This window comes from Lathamus discolor, chromosome 4, assembly GCF_037157495.1.
Source record: "Lathamus discolor isolate bLatDis1 chromosome 4, bLatDis1.hap1, whole genome shotgun sequence".
Classification (NCBI taxonomy): domain Eukaryota; kingdom Metazoa; phylum Chordata; class Aves; order Psittaciformes; family Psittacidae; genus Lathamus; species Lathamus discolor.
Window position 1 is genome coordinate 113,645,945 of NC_088887.1, and position 20,594 is coordinate 113,666,538.

General features: G+C 41.9%; 1 protein-coding gene and 3 long non-coding RNA genes across 5 annotated transcripts; 1 reads left to right on the forward strand and 3 right to left on the reverse strand.

Moving 5' to 3' along the window:
• The first annotated feature begins 1,829 nt into the window (after nucleotides 1-1,829).
• On the forward strand, nucleotides 1,830-3,792 carry LOC136014007 (uncharacterized). The gene is made up of 2 exons (XR_010612475.1): nucleotides 1,830-3,429; nucleotides 3,606-3,792. It is a non-coding gene; the product is annotated as an uncharacterized LOC136014007 (long non-coding RNA).
• Nucleotides 3,679-5,875, reverse strand: LOC136014008 (uncharacterized). Its single transcript, XR_010612476.1, has 2 exons — nucleotides 4,179-5,875; nucleotides 3,679-3,865 (listed from the first exon to the last, which is right to left on the reverse strand). It is a non-coding gene; the product is annotated as an uncharacterized LOC136014008 (long non-coding RNA).
• A 182-nt stretch (nucleotides 5,876-6,057) lies between these two features.
• Nucleotides 6,058-16,629, reverse strand: LOC136014005 (inhibitor of apoptosis protein-like). The gene is made up of 9 exons (XM_065678690.1): nucleotides 16,486-16,629; nucleotides 12,816-14,922; nucleotides 12,616-12,715; nucleotides 11,386-11,464; nucleotides 10,779-10,818; nucleotides 9,501-9,743; nucleotides 7,865-8,119; nucleotides 7,669-7,710; nucleotides 6,058-6,835 (listed from the first exon to the last, which is right to left on the reverse strand). Exons 2-9 carry the CDS (start codon nucleotides 13,687-13,689, stop codon nucleotides 6,642-6,644), a joined length of 1,827 nt encoding a protein of 608 aa, XP_065534762.1. The 5' UTR covers nucleotides 13,690-14,922; nucleotides 16,486-16,629; the 3' UTR covers nucleotides 6,058-6,641.
• A 1,084-nt stretch (nucleotides 16,630-17,713) lies between these two features.
• Nucleotides 17,714-19,539, reverse strand: LOC136014009 (uncharacterized). 2 transcript variants are annotated; one of them, XR_010612478.1, is made up of 3 exons: nucleotides 19,493-19,539; nucleotides 19,241-19,393; nucleotides 17,714-18,582 (listed from the first exon to the last, which is right to left on the reverse strand). It is a non-coding gene; the product is annotated as an uncharacterized LOC136014009 (long non-coding RNA). The 2 variants fall into 2 exon arrangements; XR_010612477.1 differs by having other exon boundaries at nucleotides 19,241-19,496.
• Between the last annotated feature and the right edge of the window lie 1,055 nt (nucleotides 19,540-20,594).

Sequence of the window (20,594 nt, forward strand, 5' to 3'; positions counted from 1 at the left end):
CCACCTGCAATACTGTGTTCAGCTCTACAGGCCCCAACACAAGAAGGATGTAGAGCTGCTGCAGCAAGTCAAGAGGAGGCCACAAAGATGCTCCAAAAGCTGGAAGATAGGCTATACTCTGCTATGAAGAGAGGCTGAGAGAGGTGGGGGTTGTTCAGCCCAGAGAAGAGAAGGCTCATGGAGACCTTAGAGCAGCTCCCAGAACCTAAAAGGGAACTACAAGAAATCAAGGGCATATAATGAAAAGGAAGGATGGATTTAATCTGAAAGGGGGTAGATTCAGATTAGACATTAGGAAGTTCTTTACTGTGTGAGTCATGAGGCACTGGCACAGGTTGCCCAGAGAAGGTGTGGCTGCCCCATCCCTGGCAGTGTTCAAAGCCAGGTTGGACAGGGCTTTGAGCAACCTGGTCTAATAGAAGGTGTTCCTGTCCATGACAGGGGGTTGGAACAGGATGATGTGTAAGGTCTCTTCCAACCCAAACCATTCTGTGATTCCATGACAGCCTTTCAATGTATCATACCACCAATTAAGTACAGATTTAGGCCTCAGTCCTTAATGTCACTCTACAACACTGGAAGAAGCAGCGGACCTAAATTTAGCTATGCTTTACACATGTAAAGGGGTTGACTGTATCAGTAATTTAACTGATTTAGCCCCATAATCAAAAATCTTGATTATGTTAACTAAAGACTGGTACTTAGCTTCTGTAAGGAAAACATACCTGAAAGGGTTTGCCACAGGAGTCTACCAAATCGTAGACCAATATGAAGTATAAAGCTGAAGTAGGACCAAAAGACAGAAGATAGGTCTTTTGGCTCAGACTTAAGTCCAGCACAAGCCCAGATAAGTGAGGAATAGAAAATGTAATAGTTGGAAGGGACCTACAATGGTTGTCTAGTCCAGCTGCCTGATCACTTCAGGGCTGGCTAAGTTAAAGCACATAAAGGCATTGTCCAAATGCCTCTTAAACACTGACAGGCTTGGGGCATTTAACTGTTACAGTGTGTAAGTATCCTCTTAGTAAAGAAATGTTTTCTAAATACAATCCTTCCTCACAGAAGTATCTTCCCATTCACTCCTCTGGTGATAAATTATTCTAAATTCAATCACAAGTTTATGATCTATTTATATTCATTTTATGCCACAAAATTTTAGCATAAGTAGCTCCTCCCCTTCTCTCAAAATACTTACTCTACAGTCAGTCTTTTCAGCTGGTCTTTAGCTGAGTTTAATAATATTGTAAAGTTGATTCAACAGTTTGTAGTTTATGCTCTCGGCAGGACTGTGGATGTGTTACCAGTACTGATGGCTGCGCAGTGCAGTTCATAGTTCTGTCTTGATTAGGAGCCCCTCTGGTGACATAAAACAGAATTACAGTATCATGCGTTAAGCCCATCACCAGCATTCATCACCAGACGCAGTTGATGACTACATCTCAGTCACACAATCCCTATACCCATTCTTAGTCCAAACATTCATAGGTTTGTGCTTCATATCAAAATTATTTCAGTTAATGCTGCAGGCTTGGGAAGCCATCCGGTGGCTACAGAACATAGCTGCCTTAGGTCAGGTATCGTGAACATTGCTTTTGCCTTTCAGACACCTCAAAATCAACCATATGACCACATCTCAGGACTGCAGCATCCTGCCTTCCTCCCACAGTGCCTTCCTTTTTCTGCAGCTCTCCTTTAGCCTGTGTTCCACTACCAAACCATAACCCTTCCATTGTTAATTGCTTTGATGGGGCCCTGCATTTAAAGGCTTCAAAGCAGTCCAGAAATGCTGCAGTGATAGATTTGTGTGTTTAATTTAATTTTAAAAATCTATATATAGATATTAAAGCATGTTATTGTGTTAATATTCAGTAACTTAACCATTCTTTGTAAATCTACTTTTGTACCTTTTTATTCAGAGACTGTTAACACTTACATACTCACACCACTGTATTTTTGCCCTGAAGACATACAGCATTCTTAACATGCTTTTTTGAAAAAGATATGAGCAACAGAATGACAATATTGCCTAAAGCAAAGTGGAAGAGCAACAGAAAATTGCCTGCATAACTCAAGAGGTTAAGAATTTAGCTGTGATATGGAAGCAGACAATGAGAATGGATCTGTGCAGGATGTAAACACGTTCTCTGGGCACCACTGAAGGAGTCCCAGTTGGTGTATGACCAAGATAGTCTTGAAACCCAGGAGTTAAATGACTTTAGGGATCTCCATTTGACAGTTCTCACAAACAGCACTGCCACAGGGACTGCCAGTTCCTGGAGTTGATCCTGCAGTATCTAAGCTCCAGTTTGCGTTAGAATGTTGTGTTTGATTAGCTATTGAAACACTACTTTGAAGACTGGATCTATGATTAATTTTATCCTTCAGTGTCAGGTCACCCCTACACTGCAAAACATCCAATTGAGGAGCTCCAAAAATTGAAAGTATACAAGGGACTCCAAGTTCTGGAGGCTCTTCAGTGTCCTTTTAAGAACACCAAAAGGAAATATATTCTTACCCCCAATACTCAACCTTCAGTTTATTGTTCGTTCTGACCTTCTCCACATCAAGATGAAAGCAGTTTGGAAACCAAGGTGTTGGACCTGGCCAGCACTGAGATGATGGGAGCTTCAAAAGTGCTAGAAGAAAATCTATGTAAGCCTTTCCTTGACAGTGTTCGTAAAGAAAAGCCACAAGTGTCTGTACAAGTGAGGTGTGTTTTGCTTTTGATTGTTGTATATATGACAACCCCTTCTAAAGACTTCATTCTTCCCTTAGAACTGAAGCTATATTCCGTTGGGAGATCGCAACCTTAACTAATACACCCTATACTACGTAAGTACCAAGTATTTCATTTTGCTACCTGCCAAATGAAGAGAGCATCCAAAAGATCTTTGTTCTGACCAAGTCTGCACCCTTCAACGTGTGAGCTTAGAAACCTTCGGGAAGTTCTCCTTTTTTTTTGCCTAAAAAAAGTTTCCCCAGGCCACAATTACATGTGAAAGCTACTGCTAGGACATAACTTACTGTGCAATTTCCTGCTCCGTTCCAGCATACTGGGATTTATTTGGGGGGGAGGGCGGAAACACCTCACCTGTTTTTTTGAAAATAGCACATCAAGACCTGTTCGGATTTCTGCTCTTCCTCACACAGGCTGCATGCAGTACCCCAGATTCTTGGGCTTGAAGGGTTCCATGCCAGCAGCCACCAGTGAGGAAGCTGGGCTGGAGGACTGGAAGCTTACGTGCACATGCTCAACTAGAAACAGAAACAAAGGACTGATGATTTAATGCTGTCTCAGGAAGTTACCTCCCTGCACCAGTAACCTCCGGAACAAGAGCAACAACAACTGTGTGTTTTACGTAGTTCAGCAGAACAGAGAATACCTTTAATGTCCAGAAAACATGTCCTGCCTCAATTCACATACCTGAGGTGGGTCACTACGAATAATAACTCACAGCAAGGAAGCAGAATTTACAAGTTCAGTCCATCTGCAGCATTAAACATGATACTGCACACCCAGCCTCACTACACTGCAACCGCCACAACACTGAATTAAAGGCAGGTGAATAAAGACTGCAATTACATGTGCTTTTCTTCTGTCTCAGGAGGAATACGGCAAAGAACCAAGTCCTGAGAGCATGGCACTACAGAGTTACTAAACAACCACAAACTCTCAGCTACAAAAAGCAGCAATGTAAGAATTTTTCTTTATTGATATCATGCTAATGCAGTTTCCAGATATTTCATATATGGCCATCTGTTTTGGCATATAAAGGCAGTGCTCTGTTACAACGAGGGGTGGCAGTCTGATCACTTGTGGACCCTAGGCCTGCATGCCAGCTTCATCTGAAGAGCTCTGGGCTCACTGGTCAAACAGAACAGAAAGATCTGCATTCAGTTAAAAAAAAAAAATTAAAAAAAAAATGGACACACCACACATACACACACAAACAAAAAAAACCAAACCCAACCCCAAAAAACAAAACCAACACCCCCCCCCCCAAAAAAAAACCCAAAACCAAAACCAACAAACTGAAAAAAAACCCAAAACAAACCCAAAAACAAACAAACAAACCCACCACCACCACCCATGCAGGAAACTACTAAGTAATTACAATAAAGCTTCATGGCACTTTGCTTAACAAAAGATACAGCTGCTACTTGGGAAGCCACTGTACCTTGCAGTATCCCAAACCAGTATCAGAAAATGCAAGTGCTCCAAGCTAGATCCTTTGCAGACAGGATAAGCTTCATTCAGGTAAAGAAATTGCTCATTTATAGAGGCTGGGGATATCATCTTCTAACCTTCATTTACAGCAAGTCTGACCAATGATACCAAGCTTCCCACCCTCTAAACCCCCTAAGCTGTGCAAACATGCTGTGCCAGCTCATTGCAAGCTCTGGACCTAGAATGCTGACATCTGAAAAACCTGAGCTGCTGGGTCAGCAGAGCTGCACAGGAAGCTGGGGGCAGGGGGGCTGTTTGCTGCTGTATAACCCAGACAAAACTCTGGAAAATGCTTTTAAAGGAGGAAGCGGACACAGAACAAAATGTGAGCGTGGCCAGCTTGTTCACAAGGAACAGAAGTCACTTGATCCTCTCCAAACTTGACACTATGCAGGCAGTCTTCTCCGCGGTTGAACATTTTGCTAAGGTGCTGTTTGCAACGTGCTACAGAATCAGTTTCATTACAGCTCTCTTGGAAAAGTACCAAGGAGAGCTTAACTGCTCATGCAGCACTAGAGATCAGGGCAACCACAGCCATCATAGTGTGGAGTAGTTGAAAGCCATAACCTAGACAGGCCTTCCTGCCAAAACAAGGTCAAAGAAGTTCACCTAGCAGTTTCTGTATCATCCACTTCTCAGAAGGTAGTTCAGGTGCCCAGATGCAAGCAGCCAGTGCTGACTGAAGTTGGGCTGACAGGTATGTTGCAGGCCCGAAGATACCCTCAGGCACCACAAATGACACTAAACATCTGAATCGCTTCTAAAGTCCTGCATATCCCATCATCAGATCTGTACATAGTAACGGCAGTGGTGGAAAAACTAACTCCATATGGTTCTAAAGAAAAATGCAACCATTAGAGGGTGAATCACAACGAGTCACAAGCTGCACAGCCCACACAAGCTCTTTTCAATGTATACACTTTTTCACACACACATGGGGGACTCTCCTTTTAGAAATTACACATGTATATCTAAAGCCACGTATGAAGTGATGAAAGCCAGTTACATGCACACAACTTAAAAGTTTGAGGATGCCAACGTTTGCAAGAAAAGGTATTTTCACCTCACGCTACAGAATGTAAAGACACCAAAGTACAGTTAAAAACATCTTATTTCTGGCAGGGATGGAGACTGAGAGGTTCACACTTGGGCATGAAGATGTGACTGAAGACAACTGACATAAGAGCCAAACAAACTGAAACCACCACTGCAGGATCCAATTCCATCCTGCATTCCACTGTTTGACATTGAATCCTTGTAAAATACCTATAAACCCCTTCCCTCCGTGGGTATCTGCTATGCAAGTCTTCAGATACAAAGCTTAAAAGGGTAAAGTAAGAGTCAAAGAGTAAAGAAATAGAAGTCCCTAGACTACCAGCTTACAAAGTAAGACCCCAAGACTTCAGATGGGGGCTAGAACATCCTATATAATTGCACAATCATAATTAAGTTCCAAACACAGAAAAGCAGCTTTTACATTTTAAGCCCTAACATAAAGGCTATACTGCTGCATAGCTACCCTCTGCCTCATCTCCAAGGTCATGGGGGCCAGAATTCCTATCCTTTGAAAAACCAGGAAGGAAGTCCCAGATGCCATTAGGGTGGGGTTTCTTCATGGGTTTTGAGGGTTTTTTTTAATAAGGATAAAAATCAAAATCTTACTTTACCAGTGGGAATCACCAAGCAGCAGACTCTCTGCTCAAAAACGAATAAAAGACACACAGTTAAATTTTATTGTACTTCTGCAGGTAAATAACCAACCCCAAACTTCTGTCAGGAAAACCAGTCTACAGATAAAAGCCAACAATGGGAACAGAGAAAAGAAGAGCTTGTTTGAGAAGCAAAAGTATTTTAATTCAGTCTTCATATAAACTATTATTAAATACACATTACACAAGTATCTACACAAGACAAAACTTTAAAAAATAACTCCTGCTGTCCCTGCAACAGATACCCTCTTTTCTCCTCAAGTCCACAAGAAAGCCAAAACAGAAACCAAAGCAGTAACTGAAGTTAATCAATATTAATTACTAATAAACAGCAATCTTAATGTATTTCCTCACATCCACATGGAGGAAACTCATGAGAAGAGTTACACCAGGCTCAATTTTAGGATCCAGAAAGTTTTTTATTCAAAGTGACACAAGGGCATATGAGTAAAACTGCTTTCCTTACACAGGAAAGTTACACAAACCTTACCTGAGTACTGAGCTAGTTTTATGAACAGAAACAGTCTTTGGCAAGGACGGCCTGGTATCCCCATAATGGTGATACAGTTTACTATTACACAACAGTGTTAGGTAGTTGATTAGTCATCTTCTGTATCACAATTTTCCATTCTTAGGACACTGCTGGTTTAAGCTTCAGCAGCTGGAACATAATACTACTGAAGACATTTTGGAAGTTTCCCTCTTTATGAAAGGAACGTACGAACTGTGCCCTTTATTGTCCCCCTGCAGATAGGGCATTTTCTAAGGGATGGTGCACAATGTTTGCATACCACTAAGTGACCACATGGAATAAAAACAATGGAAACTTCTCTGTCCATGCAAACTTTACATGTTCTTTCCTCTTGCAGTCTTCTTAATTGTTCTTCCATAGGTAAACCTGAAAGAAAATATGTAACTTTTTAACAAGCCTGAACATATGTGCATTCTTGTTAGAATACATCCATGTTACCCTTTCTTTCCCTCTCTGTATTCACTAAATATAAATGGCAGTAAGATAATAAGTACATTTTTTAGAGTTCAAAAAGTGGCATGCAAGGAACTAGTCTGTACATTCCACTTCTGTGAGACAGCAGTTCAAGGGTTGGAGGCCAACTATAATTCTTGAGGCCAACCCCATGTTTGCATTTTAGCAAAAGCTGTACTTTTCTTGCTTGGGTATTTGAAGCCCAGAGCACAGGCTGACTGGTGGAAGTGAGATATATTCAGGCTTGTATACTTTTCTGCAGTCTATTAACTTATTAAACTACAGGACTAAGAACCAGAGCAAATTCAGTCCCACACCAGGTTAAGTTTTTAGCCACCCCACTGTTGGTCAAGCTACATTTTAGGACACGTATAACCCACTCTGGAAAAGCAGAGATGATGATACCTGCTGTGAAATGCTAACCTACTACTCACTGTTGAGTCTCTACTAAATGCCTGAAAAAAAATATTGTACCAAGACCAAGTCCAGTATGTGCTTAAACTGTCAAGCTCCAGAAAGCTCTACCTATGACAGGAAAGCATATGTAAGAACACAGCTTGCAGCAGACACACCTGCTTTCAAGTCTGCATATGCACTTAACTTCTTCAGGTAAGTCCATCTTACCAAAGCAGAATTAGGGACAGTGTAAAGCACAAAACCTATTTCCTTAGCAAAGTCATTTTCTTAAGATGCTAGCTGTTTGTCTCACAATACCCTTTAAAGTAAGAAAGTAGAGTTTGAGGTACCTGAAGCATCTTCTGTGGGAATATACTTCAAGTTCTTCTCCACTAAAACAAGAGAAAAAAATCCTTACTCATTTGGCTCATCTACATTCAAACAGCATCCGACTTTTTTTTTTTTTTTTTTTAAATCTTTAGGTTGCTATGACAGCACCGATTGTGCATTTCTATAAAGTTAGATCTTTAAAAGAGACAGACATACCAAATAAATCTTTGTACAGTACAGGGTCACAATCTCGTAGACAGTTTCTGAATATGCTGGCTGCTTCATTTCCTTTCACTAAAACTGTATCTATCAGTTCCCTTGCTTGCAGTGCTGTCTGAGTCTTTTGCTTAATAACATCATGTGTAAGTTCAGTGATCACTTTGGCTGACAGCAAGCTCTCAAGGATTGGAAGTACACATGTTAAACGTTGGAATAAAGCCATTCGGTTCTTCCGAATTAAGGACAAATCATCTGGAATGCAGAAAATTAGATGTTTGTTAAGAATACACTACTTCAAGTTGCATTTCTGCTTAACAGTAACTGACACATAGTTTAAACTCTGTTTGAAATGTTCACTTACTACACATTGTTAAGAACTGAGTAAGTTTTAATGGCATTCACACAAACAACAGACTTAAGCAAACCACATACAAGCAGCTTCTGAGCTGAAGCCTTTTTACCAATGAAGCCTCCTGCTCCCACATCTAACTTAAATTATCTGAGGGGATTTTGTCTAACTTCACACTAGCAAGACCCACTCAGAATTACAGAATATGAGGTTGCAAGGGACCTCAACCATCACCTGGTCCAGTCCTTCTTAGCAAAGCATGACCTAGACTAGATGTCCCAGCACCCTGTATAGCCAGATCCCAAGTGTCCAATGGTGGGGAAACCACCACTTCACTGGGAGGATTATTCCAATTGCTGATTGTTCTCATGTGAAAAATCTTCCTCTTGTGTTCAACAGGAATCTCCCTGGGAATAACTTGTGCCAATCACCCCTCATTTTTACCATGTGACTCCTTGTAAAAAGGGAGTCTTCATCTTCTTTGTAGCCACCCTTTAAACTTAGGTTTTCCACAGAATTTCAAGAACAATGACTCTGCATAACACCAATGCTTACCCACTAGCAACCAACAGGTTTAGTCAGTGGCAGTCAAAATCATGTCAAAGATGCAGATATAAATCAAACTTTCCTAAGAGGTGTCCAACAGAATTATGTGGAAGAAAACCAAGTACAGCACAACCAGCCTTTTTTTTTTTTATATACAGACTATCACAAAAACAAAAAAAATCATTTTCATGAAGAATTTAATGAGTGAATTCATCTGTGCTTTTTTGATAGAGAATGCAAGTAGGAAAGCAGCAGTCCTAATTCAATTTATAATTGAGAAGTTTCAATACTGTTTCACAGACTCAAAAACAGTAGGGTTTTTTTTAGGCTTCAAAACTTGTATGTTATTAAAGCAGTAGGAAACATTAAAGACACTCAAACACAGTTAAATAGCTGAGCTAAATGGTTGAGTCAGACACAGAAAAAGACAAATTTTAGCAGTCTTACAGACTCTAAATTTGTAAAAATTTCTGGCCTCTTCTGTGAGCTGGGTATGGCAGCTTACCAGCAAGTGAAGAGGGTCAGGTGATTCTGAACCCTTGGCACCTGTATGAACCATCCTCCTGAAGGGAAACAATTCCTAGACTGCTAGCTCTATACAGATACCCTGACAATGCTTTTACAGTAGACAATCCTAACAGCAATTAAGTAAATCACTTACTGAATAAAAATAATTATAAAAGCTCTACGTCACACAAACCACTTCTGCTTTCACTTCTTCTCGTGCCTCATGCATACCTGATGCTACTTCTTCAGATTGTTTCTCTTTCTCTTCTTCCCTCTCTTCATGTTCAGCAGTGAGCAGATCAGACACAAGATCATGAATATCCTTGTAGTTTTCCCCAGTGGCCAAGATTTTACTTTGCACTGTCTGCTTTATTAACCTTCTACAGAATCCCATCTCCAACGCAGTTTTAACCACAGGTGTGTTCATCATGATTACATCTTCTGAATGACTCTCTCCAGGTTCAAAATGAAAAACTAATCAGAGGAAAATTATCATCGATAAAATACCTATACAACCCAGAAGTCAGACACAGCAACATTATCTACACATATGCGCGTATACACAAATACCTAGCATTAAAAAGCTTCAATGGTTAAATAGCTGGTTTTACGTAGTTAGTTTAAAAAATGGAAGCCAGTTTCTTAAATACGATTGAACTGAACCCATCCTAAACATCAGTCTATGTGAGGCTTTCACTAAAATCTAGAATAACCCCAAGAAACCACAGATAATTCCATTGTTTCTTAGCAGTGTTTTTTATACTTAGTAATTTCTAGTTTCAACCTTGAAAAATGTCGGGGGTGTGTCAAAATTCAAAGTTTACAATAATACGATTGTTCTGTTACAGCTCTTGATCAGTATTTTCTATTCAACATACTAAGCACCAAACACGTGGGATTCCAACTCATTGTCCTCAACCAGCAGGAACTCTGATAACCCACTCACCCTCTGGGAGGAGTTTATTTCCACCATAACTACAGTCCAACTCAGAAAGACTTCACTTTATCAGCTTGTCCTACCCTCTCCTTGACCACTACTTCTCAACTCTGTGCATTTATCAAGCTCCACTACTAAAAATGGAGTTGCATAACTACATAGTCATCACACCCTCTAGCAACCATTCCACCAAGTTCTATACCATAGCTCAACTTAACAAATGCTAAATTGATTTGTTTAACCCAACCATGAAAGTAGAAAACACATATACAGCAGATGTCAAATCCCAGTGTGATCTGTTAGTATGAAAATAAGGAAAACGAAAGATGAAATCTCTTAAAGGTGCTTCCTTGAAGTTTGTTCATTTAACAACATTAGATAGAAAATCCGTACAATAGTGTTCTTTCCAAGAAAATGTAAGAATTGTTAAGCAAATCACCTCTGGATAGCATATCATTAAGTTTGCAAAATAACAGCATCACAGAACATCTTGGGGTGGAAGGGACTTTAAAGACCATCTAGTTCCAACCAAAATGCTAAGGAAGTTTAAAAACATGCTTTAATATACATACTTGGTGGATGAGCGTTTTCATCTACAGAGGTTAACAAGAGCTGTGGAAAACAACACAACTACATTAGTATCAAAGTATTGCTTTTCACACTACATACCTTTCTAACACATTCTTCCTTCATCAGCCATGCTAAGATTTTTGTTTGAAAATGTATTTGTACAACTATATAATCAATGTAAAGTTAGCGCTGATCACTTCCATAAAAAAGAACTTCATGGAGAGTTCTTCTTTCATGAAATAGTTGGCTTACTCTTGCCATAAGAGTCATGGATAGAAATAATTCAGATTGTTCACAACAGACTTCTGAAATAACAATTACTGATTGGCATTACTCACTGAAGTCTATATAATCAGAATTTCCCTCTCCTGACACAAAGGAGATCACTGGCTCATGACACTTTCCATACGTACCTGTATAGGTTAATCTCTACTAGTCCCAGTGCATTAGCCATGGTTCAACACTGGCTTAATTTCTGTGCTCATGAAGAGCATTTATCATATCAGAAACCTAGTTGAAAGGTATGCAGAAACGAGGCAGAAGAATGGACTGAACTCCCCAGAAGAATGTAGCAGTCTTTTTAAAAAGTTACAGAACAGTAAAGTTTACCTGTTCAAGAAGATGGGGGAACCTGGCCTGAATTTGTCTTACAAACTCTCCTCCTTTTACACGAAGCAGATACTCACATCTGAAAGATTAAGTATACTGAATTATACTTTCTATTGCCAAAGGAAAAAAAAAAAGATACATAAGAATGAAACACTTCACAGTAACACAGCATAACGTAATTATGTGTTTCTCTTCCTTCATAAGGGAAAAAGTTCTCTTAACTGGAAGCTTGACGTAGCCTGGTGACACTTCGATAAAGCTTTCCATGACATTCAGCCATCAGTAGGCTTAGGTATATAAATGCAGCAGCTTTACGTTCTGCTACCACTTCTAATCAAAATGGCATGTCATGAGAAATGACACAGTGTCAGCATCACTACACAGTACACTGATAAACTGTTTCTATTTCTCATCTCGGCATTCTTATCTCCCACTTAAATCAAAATAAGTTTGCAACATTTAAAACCACTATCAAAGCCAGACCTACTTCACTAACACAGAACGGATCTCTTTAGTTCATCTACTGACAGGCATAAGACAGAAGGTAGTAAAGGTGTCACTTAACTCTATGTATATCATGTAGTCCAACAGTAGCTGGTAAATTGCCCATGAAAGACTAGTTGATCTATGATGTAAATGACTAGCTTTCCTGAAATTAAGCGCAGCTCTCTGCCATGTAGGCAGAGATTTCCACAGGCGCAGAGCACAATTAAGTATGCAACTGCCATTTAATTATGGGGGACATTAAGAAGTTGCATCATTTTTCCAAGAGATATATTAACAGCTGCTGAAATCTTCACAAGCCTTACCACACCTATGAAACTAAACTGCATGAGCCGAAAGACTGGTTCTATAGCTTTCAGCATGGGCACAGAACTAGACCAAGAGGGTTAGATGTTCCTTCTACTTCATTTCTCAGCAGCTTTTGCTCTCCCCAGTCTGCCTGCTGACTGCTTCTCTTAGGTAAGTATGCTCATTAACAACGCAGCCTCACAGCTTTTAATTATGAACTGGAAAGCATTAAATATCATGTTTAATGAAGAAATGTTTTAAGGTCATCTTAGCACTTCAGAGCTTTTAAACAGAGGTACATGAAATACATCCAAATAAAGGAGTGAATTTGTAAATCACATAGTGAAGTTAAACAGAACTATGAAGCGCAGTACGTATCTGTCAAAATCAGAAGTATTAAGGATGTGAACAAATTACGCTAAAGATTTTGCAAGTTACCTTGGAAACCACTTTGCATGCTCAATCCATGGATCATCTCCAGATTCCCAGCACCTTAAACCACCATCACAGCAAAAACACCTGACATCATCGTTGTGGCCTTTAAAATAAACAAGGCAAAATATCTAGCAAACATTCACACCATTTACGTAAATGATGACACAGCAATATGAACAAACCCAGAGACTTCAGTTTCTTACCTACATAGTAGAAACCAGCATCTGCAAGCTGTTCAGGCTGAACTAGAATTCTAGTTGGCCAATTTATGAATGTTTTAACACGTGCTTCATGGGTTTGCATGCTCACGTTTGAAACATTGAAACTTTGCTGGTCTCGGGTGAGGCTCTCCAAAAAATGGCAGTTAGGAAAATGTCTCCGATGTTCTGACACAGCATTATCTTTTGGTTCCCAGTTACTCAGCTGACCACCACAGCTGAAACAAGCAACTTTGTCTGCTGTCCCCAGGTAGTAAAGTCCAGCCCTTGCCAGATCAGCGGGCGAGATAAACGTCAGTGGCCATGAGTGAAAAGTGCGCAGCCTAGCATCTTCTGTACTCATGTGAGGATTGTGAAACTTAGGTCTCAAGAATGAAAGGTCTTCAACTGCCCTAGCAGTTACTGGGTCTTGAGGAAAACTGAAAAAAGAGCCACTGAAATATCCAACTTGTTCTGAACCTTGAGAAAGTGTCATGGAATGTAGAGATGGCAAGAGACTGTTTACAACCGGAGATGAAAAGGTAGAATGAGAGGGCACTCCAAGGTTGTTAACTGAAAGCATGCTTTGTATAAAGCTGCAGCTAGGATACAGCTGTTTGTGTCTTTCCATAGCATTATCTCCTGGTTGCCAGTTGTCCAATGTTAAGCCACAACTGAAGCACTTAACTTTATCTTGCACACCAGTGTAATAAAACCCAGCCCGAGCAAGACTCCGTTCTGACACCGGCACATTAATGGGGAAAGTAGAAAATGTTGACATTCTGTAGAGTTCACAAGTTAAGTCATACTTCAGTTCACCACACAGAGCATTCCGCTTCATGATGCTAGCCAAGAAAGGGCTGTTCTCCACTATGTTCATAATGGACTATATTTGGAAGAATGGGACAAGTCTTCCTCTGGGAGGTAGTTGTGTGCACTAAAGGCAATTTGGAATAACCCCCGTCTGTACAAACAAAAGCTTGAAAATCAAATACTTTAATGTGCAACTTTGAATGCATATGTAAACAGAATAAGTTCCATGAGTAACAGCCTTTAAACATCTGGGAAGTTTTTGTATTTTAGTTTATACAACTGCTATCTGTGCAAAAGCTGCCCTATCCCATTTTGGAAATTGAAGAAAGTATGTCAAAAGGGACTCTCCCTTGTAACATCTAGTCATAACATGCTTTCCTTGTACTGTATATCTGGGAAAGCAGTATCAGTTTGTCAGGCTAGTGGAGGTGGGATCCAGACGGGGAAAACCTCAAATGGGTTTACCAAAATCCTTTGTCAATAAAGAAACTAAAATGGGGTGCAACTAAAACTACACCATTTTTAACTAAAACATGCGTTAAGTGATTTAAGAACTATTTCACCATAGACAGCTTAAACATGTAAAGATTTTACTTTGTATACCTCATTAGGAGGCTGAAAATAATAGTTTACCAAGCTCAAATGGCAGATGAAAAAAGAGCCCCTGAACTGACATTACTGAACCAATCTGGAGTATTTGCTACTACTAGACTTCAAAGAAGAAAAAAACCCAACAAACAAACCACCAAAAAGAACCCAACCCTCAACTTCTGTGTATTGTTGTAATAGTTGCTGAGACTAAAGAAGTTAGTTTATATTCAACTTCATGTATCTTGACTATTCAGCTGTGAGATAAACAAACCCTCTACACTGCTTCTGATGTATGAATTCTCCATTAACAAGCCTGGAGTAACCCCAGGCTTTTCTGTTTATAACACCATCAGCACAGACAGCAAAGCGTTTCAGTTTTAACCTGGTGCCTTAGTTACAAGTACAGAGTTATCAAATTTAAGATAAATTAATTGCTTTGTGTCAGGACATTCTAATGCTTTATGCCACTGAATTAAGTTGTTTCTGTATGCCATGCTTATGGCATACAGAAGCAAACACAATGCTCAGATTAAAAAAGAAAAAAATTTGAAGCCTTAGTTTCTTTATTTGTGCACAGAACTACCTCCCAGAGTTCAGACTGATGTCCCTTTAAGGTGCCTACGCCTCCATGTTTATGCCGAGTGTTCACAAGAAGAAACTGTAAGTAATTATAGTTTCAATCACTGAATTCTTTCAGGCAGAACAATACCTGCAAAGAGAGAGGAGCATTTCAAAATACACAAAATCAGGATAGTGTAATGTCTATGCTAACAGAGACTACACAAATTGAAATATTAACATCTTTTTTTGTAATGTTAGCTGGAAAGTTGCGGGGATCCAACTTTACATACTGTGACATAGAGTGGATTTTACAAAATTTCCCAGTTCCTGAACATACGCAAACCTATTTAATCCACAATTAAATATTAAATCCACATTCACCTTCTACACACTTGCTGAACTTTTCTGGCAAGTGGATGAATCGGGCTGCTTGATCACAAGCTGTATAACTGAAAATAGTATCTTGTAGGAAAGAAGATGCATCCATTTAAATGGGTTTGCAGATTCTCAAACAATGAAGATCGAGTTTTATTACACTAAATTAAGAGTACTGAAATTTCTTATTTAGGCAAGTCCAAAGATACCTAAAGCACAGGACATCAGCAAAACTGAACGTCATAAGAAATTCAGGTAAAAGCAAATATGAAATTCAAACGTTTTTAAATACATAATTTCACATTTATTAATATAGAGCAGTCTGTTTCACAGTACCAATTCCTAAAAAGTTCTTCCAGGAAAGACTCAAAACAGATATGCTTATGATCAGAAGTAGCCCTAGGAAAAAGAGCAAAGCATTTCCTATTCATCCCAATAGCTCTCAGCAGATTTGTTCTTAAGATGGTCACACTATTACTACCACTAGCTTCTTACTGACCGAGCAAATTAGTCACAAACGTTTTACAGCAATCCACTCCTTTAACACCAATGGTAGGTCTAAATGCATCAGCATAGATGAATTCTGCTAATCCAAGAAATTAATTCAGCTTCTGTACTGGAAAAAGTCAGATACCTCAGAGCAAACGCTGGAAATATCAGAACAAACTGAGACCCTACTAATCTTAAAACATTTAGGATCACTTAAAGCTGAGACCCTGAGGTAATTTTCTGCCAAACACTCTTCCAGTATTATCCTCCACTACAGCTCTGAGTAGCCGTGATTTCCACAGCTACCCAACTGCTCTGAATCTCAAGGGCATTATTTCTTCTCTTATCCTGCAGTATCACTAAGAAGTTAGTTAAGCCCAGAGCAGTGAAATTTAAAGTGCAGCAGCCTCAAAGCTCAATATTCTTCTGCTCTTGCGCTATAACACAGGCAGAACACGTTCACCTTCTGGGCACCTTCCGCTACACTCACGGATCACGTCCCCAGAGGGGTACAGCAGCTGCCCCGTGCTCCTCCGCGGTCCCCACCGGCACGGCCGGGCCTCGCCCGCTGTTCCTCCACCCTCACGCCGCCGCCCCCGGCCTCCCGCAGGGACGAAGCCCCGCTCCTGAGCGGCCATCCTGCAACGTCCGCCTCCTTCACCGGACACCCTGCCTGGGCCAAAGCCGGCCCTCAGCCCGCCCTTGTTCCCCACAGCCCCGGCCGAGCCCAGCGGCGCCGCCGACGCGCATCTCCCTGCCCGCAGCTCCCGTCATGGCCCACACAGCCACAGCAGCGCACTCCCGGCGCGGCCCACACCGCCCCGCCCGCAGCCTTCCCCACACTCACGGTCTGCGACCGAGCCTCCCGCAGCAGGCGGCCCTGGCGCGCCCCGCAGCCTATATAGAGCGCCTAGCACGGGCGCGGGAGGGAAGAACGGCCCCAGCCCGCACCACCCAACCGGGAAATGTCGCCCCGGGAAAGCCCCGGCAGGCGCCGGGCGCATGCGCCGCCGGAAAGGGCGGCACCTCCGGACTCGGCACCTCCCGCCGGCCCCAGGGGTGTTCGCTTCTCTGCACACCAACCCCCCCGTGCCCCAGCGAGCGCCTCCGTGTGGCGGCCGCCGCGGGCGGAGCCCGTACCCCGCACCCCGCAGCCCTGCTCCTGTTCCTTCAGCCCTGCCCCTTCAGCTCTACCCCTGCAGCCGTACCCCTGCCCCTTCAGCATACCCCTTCAGCATACCCCTTCAGCATACCCCTTCAGCATACCCCTGCAGCATACCCCTGCAGCATACCCCTGCAGCATACCCCTGCAGCATACCCCTGCCTTTTCAGCCCTACCCCTTCAGCATACCCCTTCAGCATAGCCCTGCCGCTCAGCCCTGCCCATGCTGCTTTGAGGGGGCAGGGTGCGGGCAGGGCCGGGCCGGGCCGTGGTGTCAGCGGGACGTTAGGTACTTTCCTGCCGGCCGGGGAAACCCGCCCGGAGGAGCGTGCTTCCCCGTGGTGGGGATTTCCAGCTGCGTGGGGCTGGCGGGCGGCCCGCGTGGGCTCTGCACCCCGCCGCCGGGAAGGGGAGCGGCCCCGGTCCGCTGCCTTGCCTGCGGGACATCGTGCTCCTGGCAGAAACAAGAGCGGCGGCTGCAGGGGTGGCCCTCGCGTCGTAACTCGGCTCCCACTGGCGCTGCTCTCCCCACAGCGATCGGAGCCCGCTCCTACAGCTTTGCTGACCGCAGAGGAGTGGCGAGGAGGGGACTTGTTGCAGGCGCCGCAGGTTTACTTTGTTCTCCTCTACAGCAGCGTGAAACTGGCCGTTTTTACTAACAGAGACAGCTCTGCAGAATGCAACAAGGGAAACAACACTACCGGTGAAAGGCTTTAGTCATTGAGAGTCACAGGGGAAGACCAGAAGGAAGGTGAAACACAGTATAACTTTCCACTGGAGGGGATTAAGATAGTGTCTGTGCGTATAGAAATCTGAAGAACTTCCACAGCAGGTACCCGGTCACTGACCGAAGCTCAGAATCTCCCAACACAGTCATGGTCTTGTCATTTCTTACAAAGAAACAGCAGATAGATTTTAAGAAGGCCCATTTACTAATGTCAGAATGGTTGAAGGGAGTTTACATAACTGAGAACTGAAGGGTAAAAATAAAGGAAGTACAACTGAACAGAGCATTATGACACTAGCAGGTAATTTTCTGTAACAGAGTTCCAGTAAGATGAATTTGCAAGAGACTCAGTCATATATTTCCTAAAACTGTTTCAAAATTCCTGTAATGTGATGACATTTGTCATGTATAACAATACTGTCAAATTTCAGCCAGCTGCAGTGGCACCTAGTATAGCATAGCTTCTACTGTGACACCATTTAACTCCACGTAATTATAGATATAGAAACATTTGCTGTTTCAGCAGTTGCACAAAAATACCTCTGGTTAAAAACTCCTTATAAAAGTTTAAAATAGTTATTAGATTGCTGATAGGCAATTTTAAGGAACCTGCTGACATGGAGAAGAAAAGATTTAAAAACTGAGTCAGCTGAGAGTGATGGGGTATGGGATTTAGAGTTTTTTTGGATGGGGGGAGCTGTTAGGAAGCAAAGTTCTGTATGTGTGCATGTGTGTGTAACTCCACCCATAGCCACATATCTGCCCATTCTCCCTCTGTACCCTTTGCCTCCTTCCAACTTGGCAATAAAAATCGTGCTTTTCCTCCACTCCCAGGCATCCAGGTTGGCAGTTTCAGGCCCTCCCATTCTGCTTGGTAAGCCTCCTGTCGCAAGGAGGAGGGAGTGGAACAGGAGGAACACAATAGCAAGCTGAAGTGCTTGTAATAGCATAAAAAGAGGTGTAGCTGCCCTGAGCTGATGGACTCTTTCTTCTTGCTTTGTCTCTTCCAGTATAGTAGCAGCTCCCCCAGGTCTCCATTTCCAGCAATTCCTTAGCTTTTCAGAGAAAGAGATAAGAGGGAATGTTACCCACCAACGTATCTGCAGTTATGGATACTCATTTCCCAAAGGACATGAAGTAAGAACATGACTATAAGTTTCTTCAACTGAAATTCCCGAGGAACAGTGCATTATCATCAACATCGTGAGTCTGGCTTCAAACTGGGACTGAGGTCACCCTCCAGAGGCAGAGAGAGGACAGCAGTAGTGCTCAGGTCTTTCCCAAGCTAAATGCAGGCTTCAGCTTTGGTTCTCAGGCTGTGGCACATCACAGTGGGACTGAACCTTATTATTCCAGCACTTTCACCTGCTGCAACAAGCTTTAAGGATCACAGTTTTGACTTAAAACCCAGTAGGATTAGTAAAGTGAAGCAAGACACTTTGCAGACTCTGATAAAGTCACACATTCAGATAAAGTTGTCCTCAACCAAAGGAAACTGCTTTCTTACAGAGGTCCATCTAATCACAGAGGTGGAAGTGCTAATCAAAGTTTGGCTGCCACATTACCACAGGTTATGTAAATAGACCTAATGGCAGTATTGACTGAAACAACAAAGGTGATGCAGCGAATTTCTGGAGGTGAAACACAGTAACCCTACAACATGAGTGCATTATCAATGCCAGCATGAAATAGCACAGACTGCCCTTGAAGTACCTGGTGTAACCACGTTCCCTCTCTTCTCCGAGAGGCCTGAGTGTCAGTCTCCTCATGCTGTCATCCTTCTCTGACACCTTCTTCAGTGTTCTGTCTTCCACAGCATTAAAAAGCCTGGCTTTAATGGTGCCTCTGTAACACACCCCTAAACATCTATGAAAGGGAAGAGAGGAAGAAAAGACACTGTTACTTGCCTTTCCACTGCTAATGCTCTTCTCTCCCATAAATTACAGAAAGAAAAAATACTGTTACCTAGTTTCTCACCACCATAAGTGACTGTCGGAATATCTCACTAGGATTTCAGCCTCACCAGTTACACAACTTAAGGACAACCTTAACAACCTGACATGCACAAATATTAACTATGGGTTTTATCTTTTGTTTTCTGGAGATACAACCAGCTCAGAGTAGCAAATTCATCATGTCAGTGCTACCAAGGATAAGATAACAACATAATCTGCAGTTTCAATGATACTACTCTGGTGTTTAATCCTGGCCAAGAGCATATCCCATAGTTGCTTTTTCATTTTACGGTCAAGCGTTCAGGTAGGCAGGAAAACAAACTCCCTAAAACATTAAATGTATTACTTCAAGTGTATCTGTAGCCTACCTCACTGTTTATATATAGAAATTACAGAAACTATCTTAATTCCAAACTGCTTTTATGAGTGAGAAACAAGGCATTTCTCCAAGGCCTCACAAGGCTTCATCAGGAAGCCACACAACTCAGCTAGTGAACTGAGAGGTGGAAGGAGACTTCTATACCCACTCTCCTACTAATCTAAACCCACCTATAAAACCTGTATTAAAAAATAGAGTTATTGCTGGCTAGTGCCCACAGTTTTCAGCTTACTGAAGGTATCAAATGACTGTGTGGAACATGATCTGCTTATTTTGAACATTGGAGCATTAGCTTCACCGTGAGCATCAAGCCCCTTTCCAGCAGTAAAGGGGTGGGTTTTGGCTGTTAAGCTGATCTAAGATGGCAGTTAGCACTCCACAAAAAGGTACTGAACAAATTTTTTTTGGAAGATGTGGTTCCTCAACTCCTTCGGGTCTTAAGAGGAGGATAATGATGAGAGAAATAGGAAAAAATAGATATTAAGGAAAACCCAACTTGATGCAGAAAATATTAACTGCAGGTAAAGTTGCACTACCTATTTCATTTACAAATTAATCCAAGTCCCAAGAGCAGAGTAGTTCTGACATGCTGTAAACATGAGATCAGCAGCTGTGTTTTTGTAAATTAGGTAGATGCAAACTGCCCACTTTGTTTTGGCTAAACAACACAGCAACAAGGCACTTGCTTCTAGACTAGCAGTAACTATTAGTTTTTTTTAAAAAGTTAGACTTT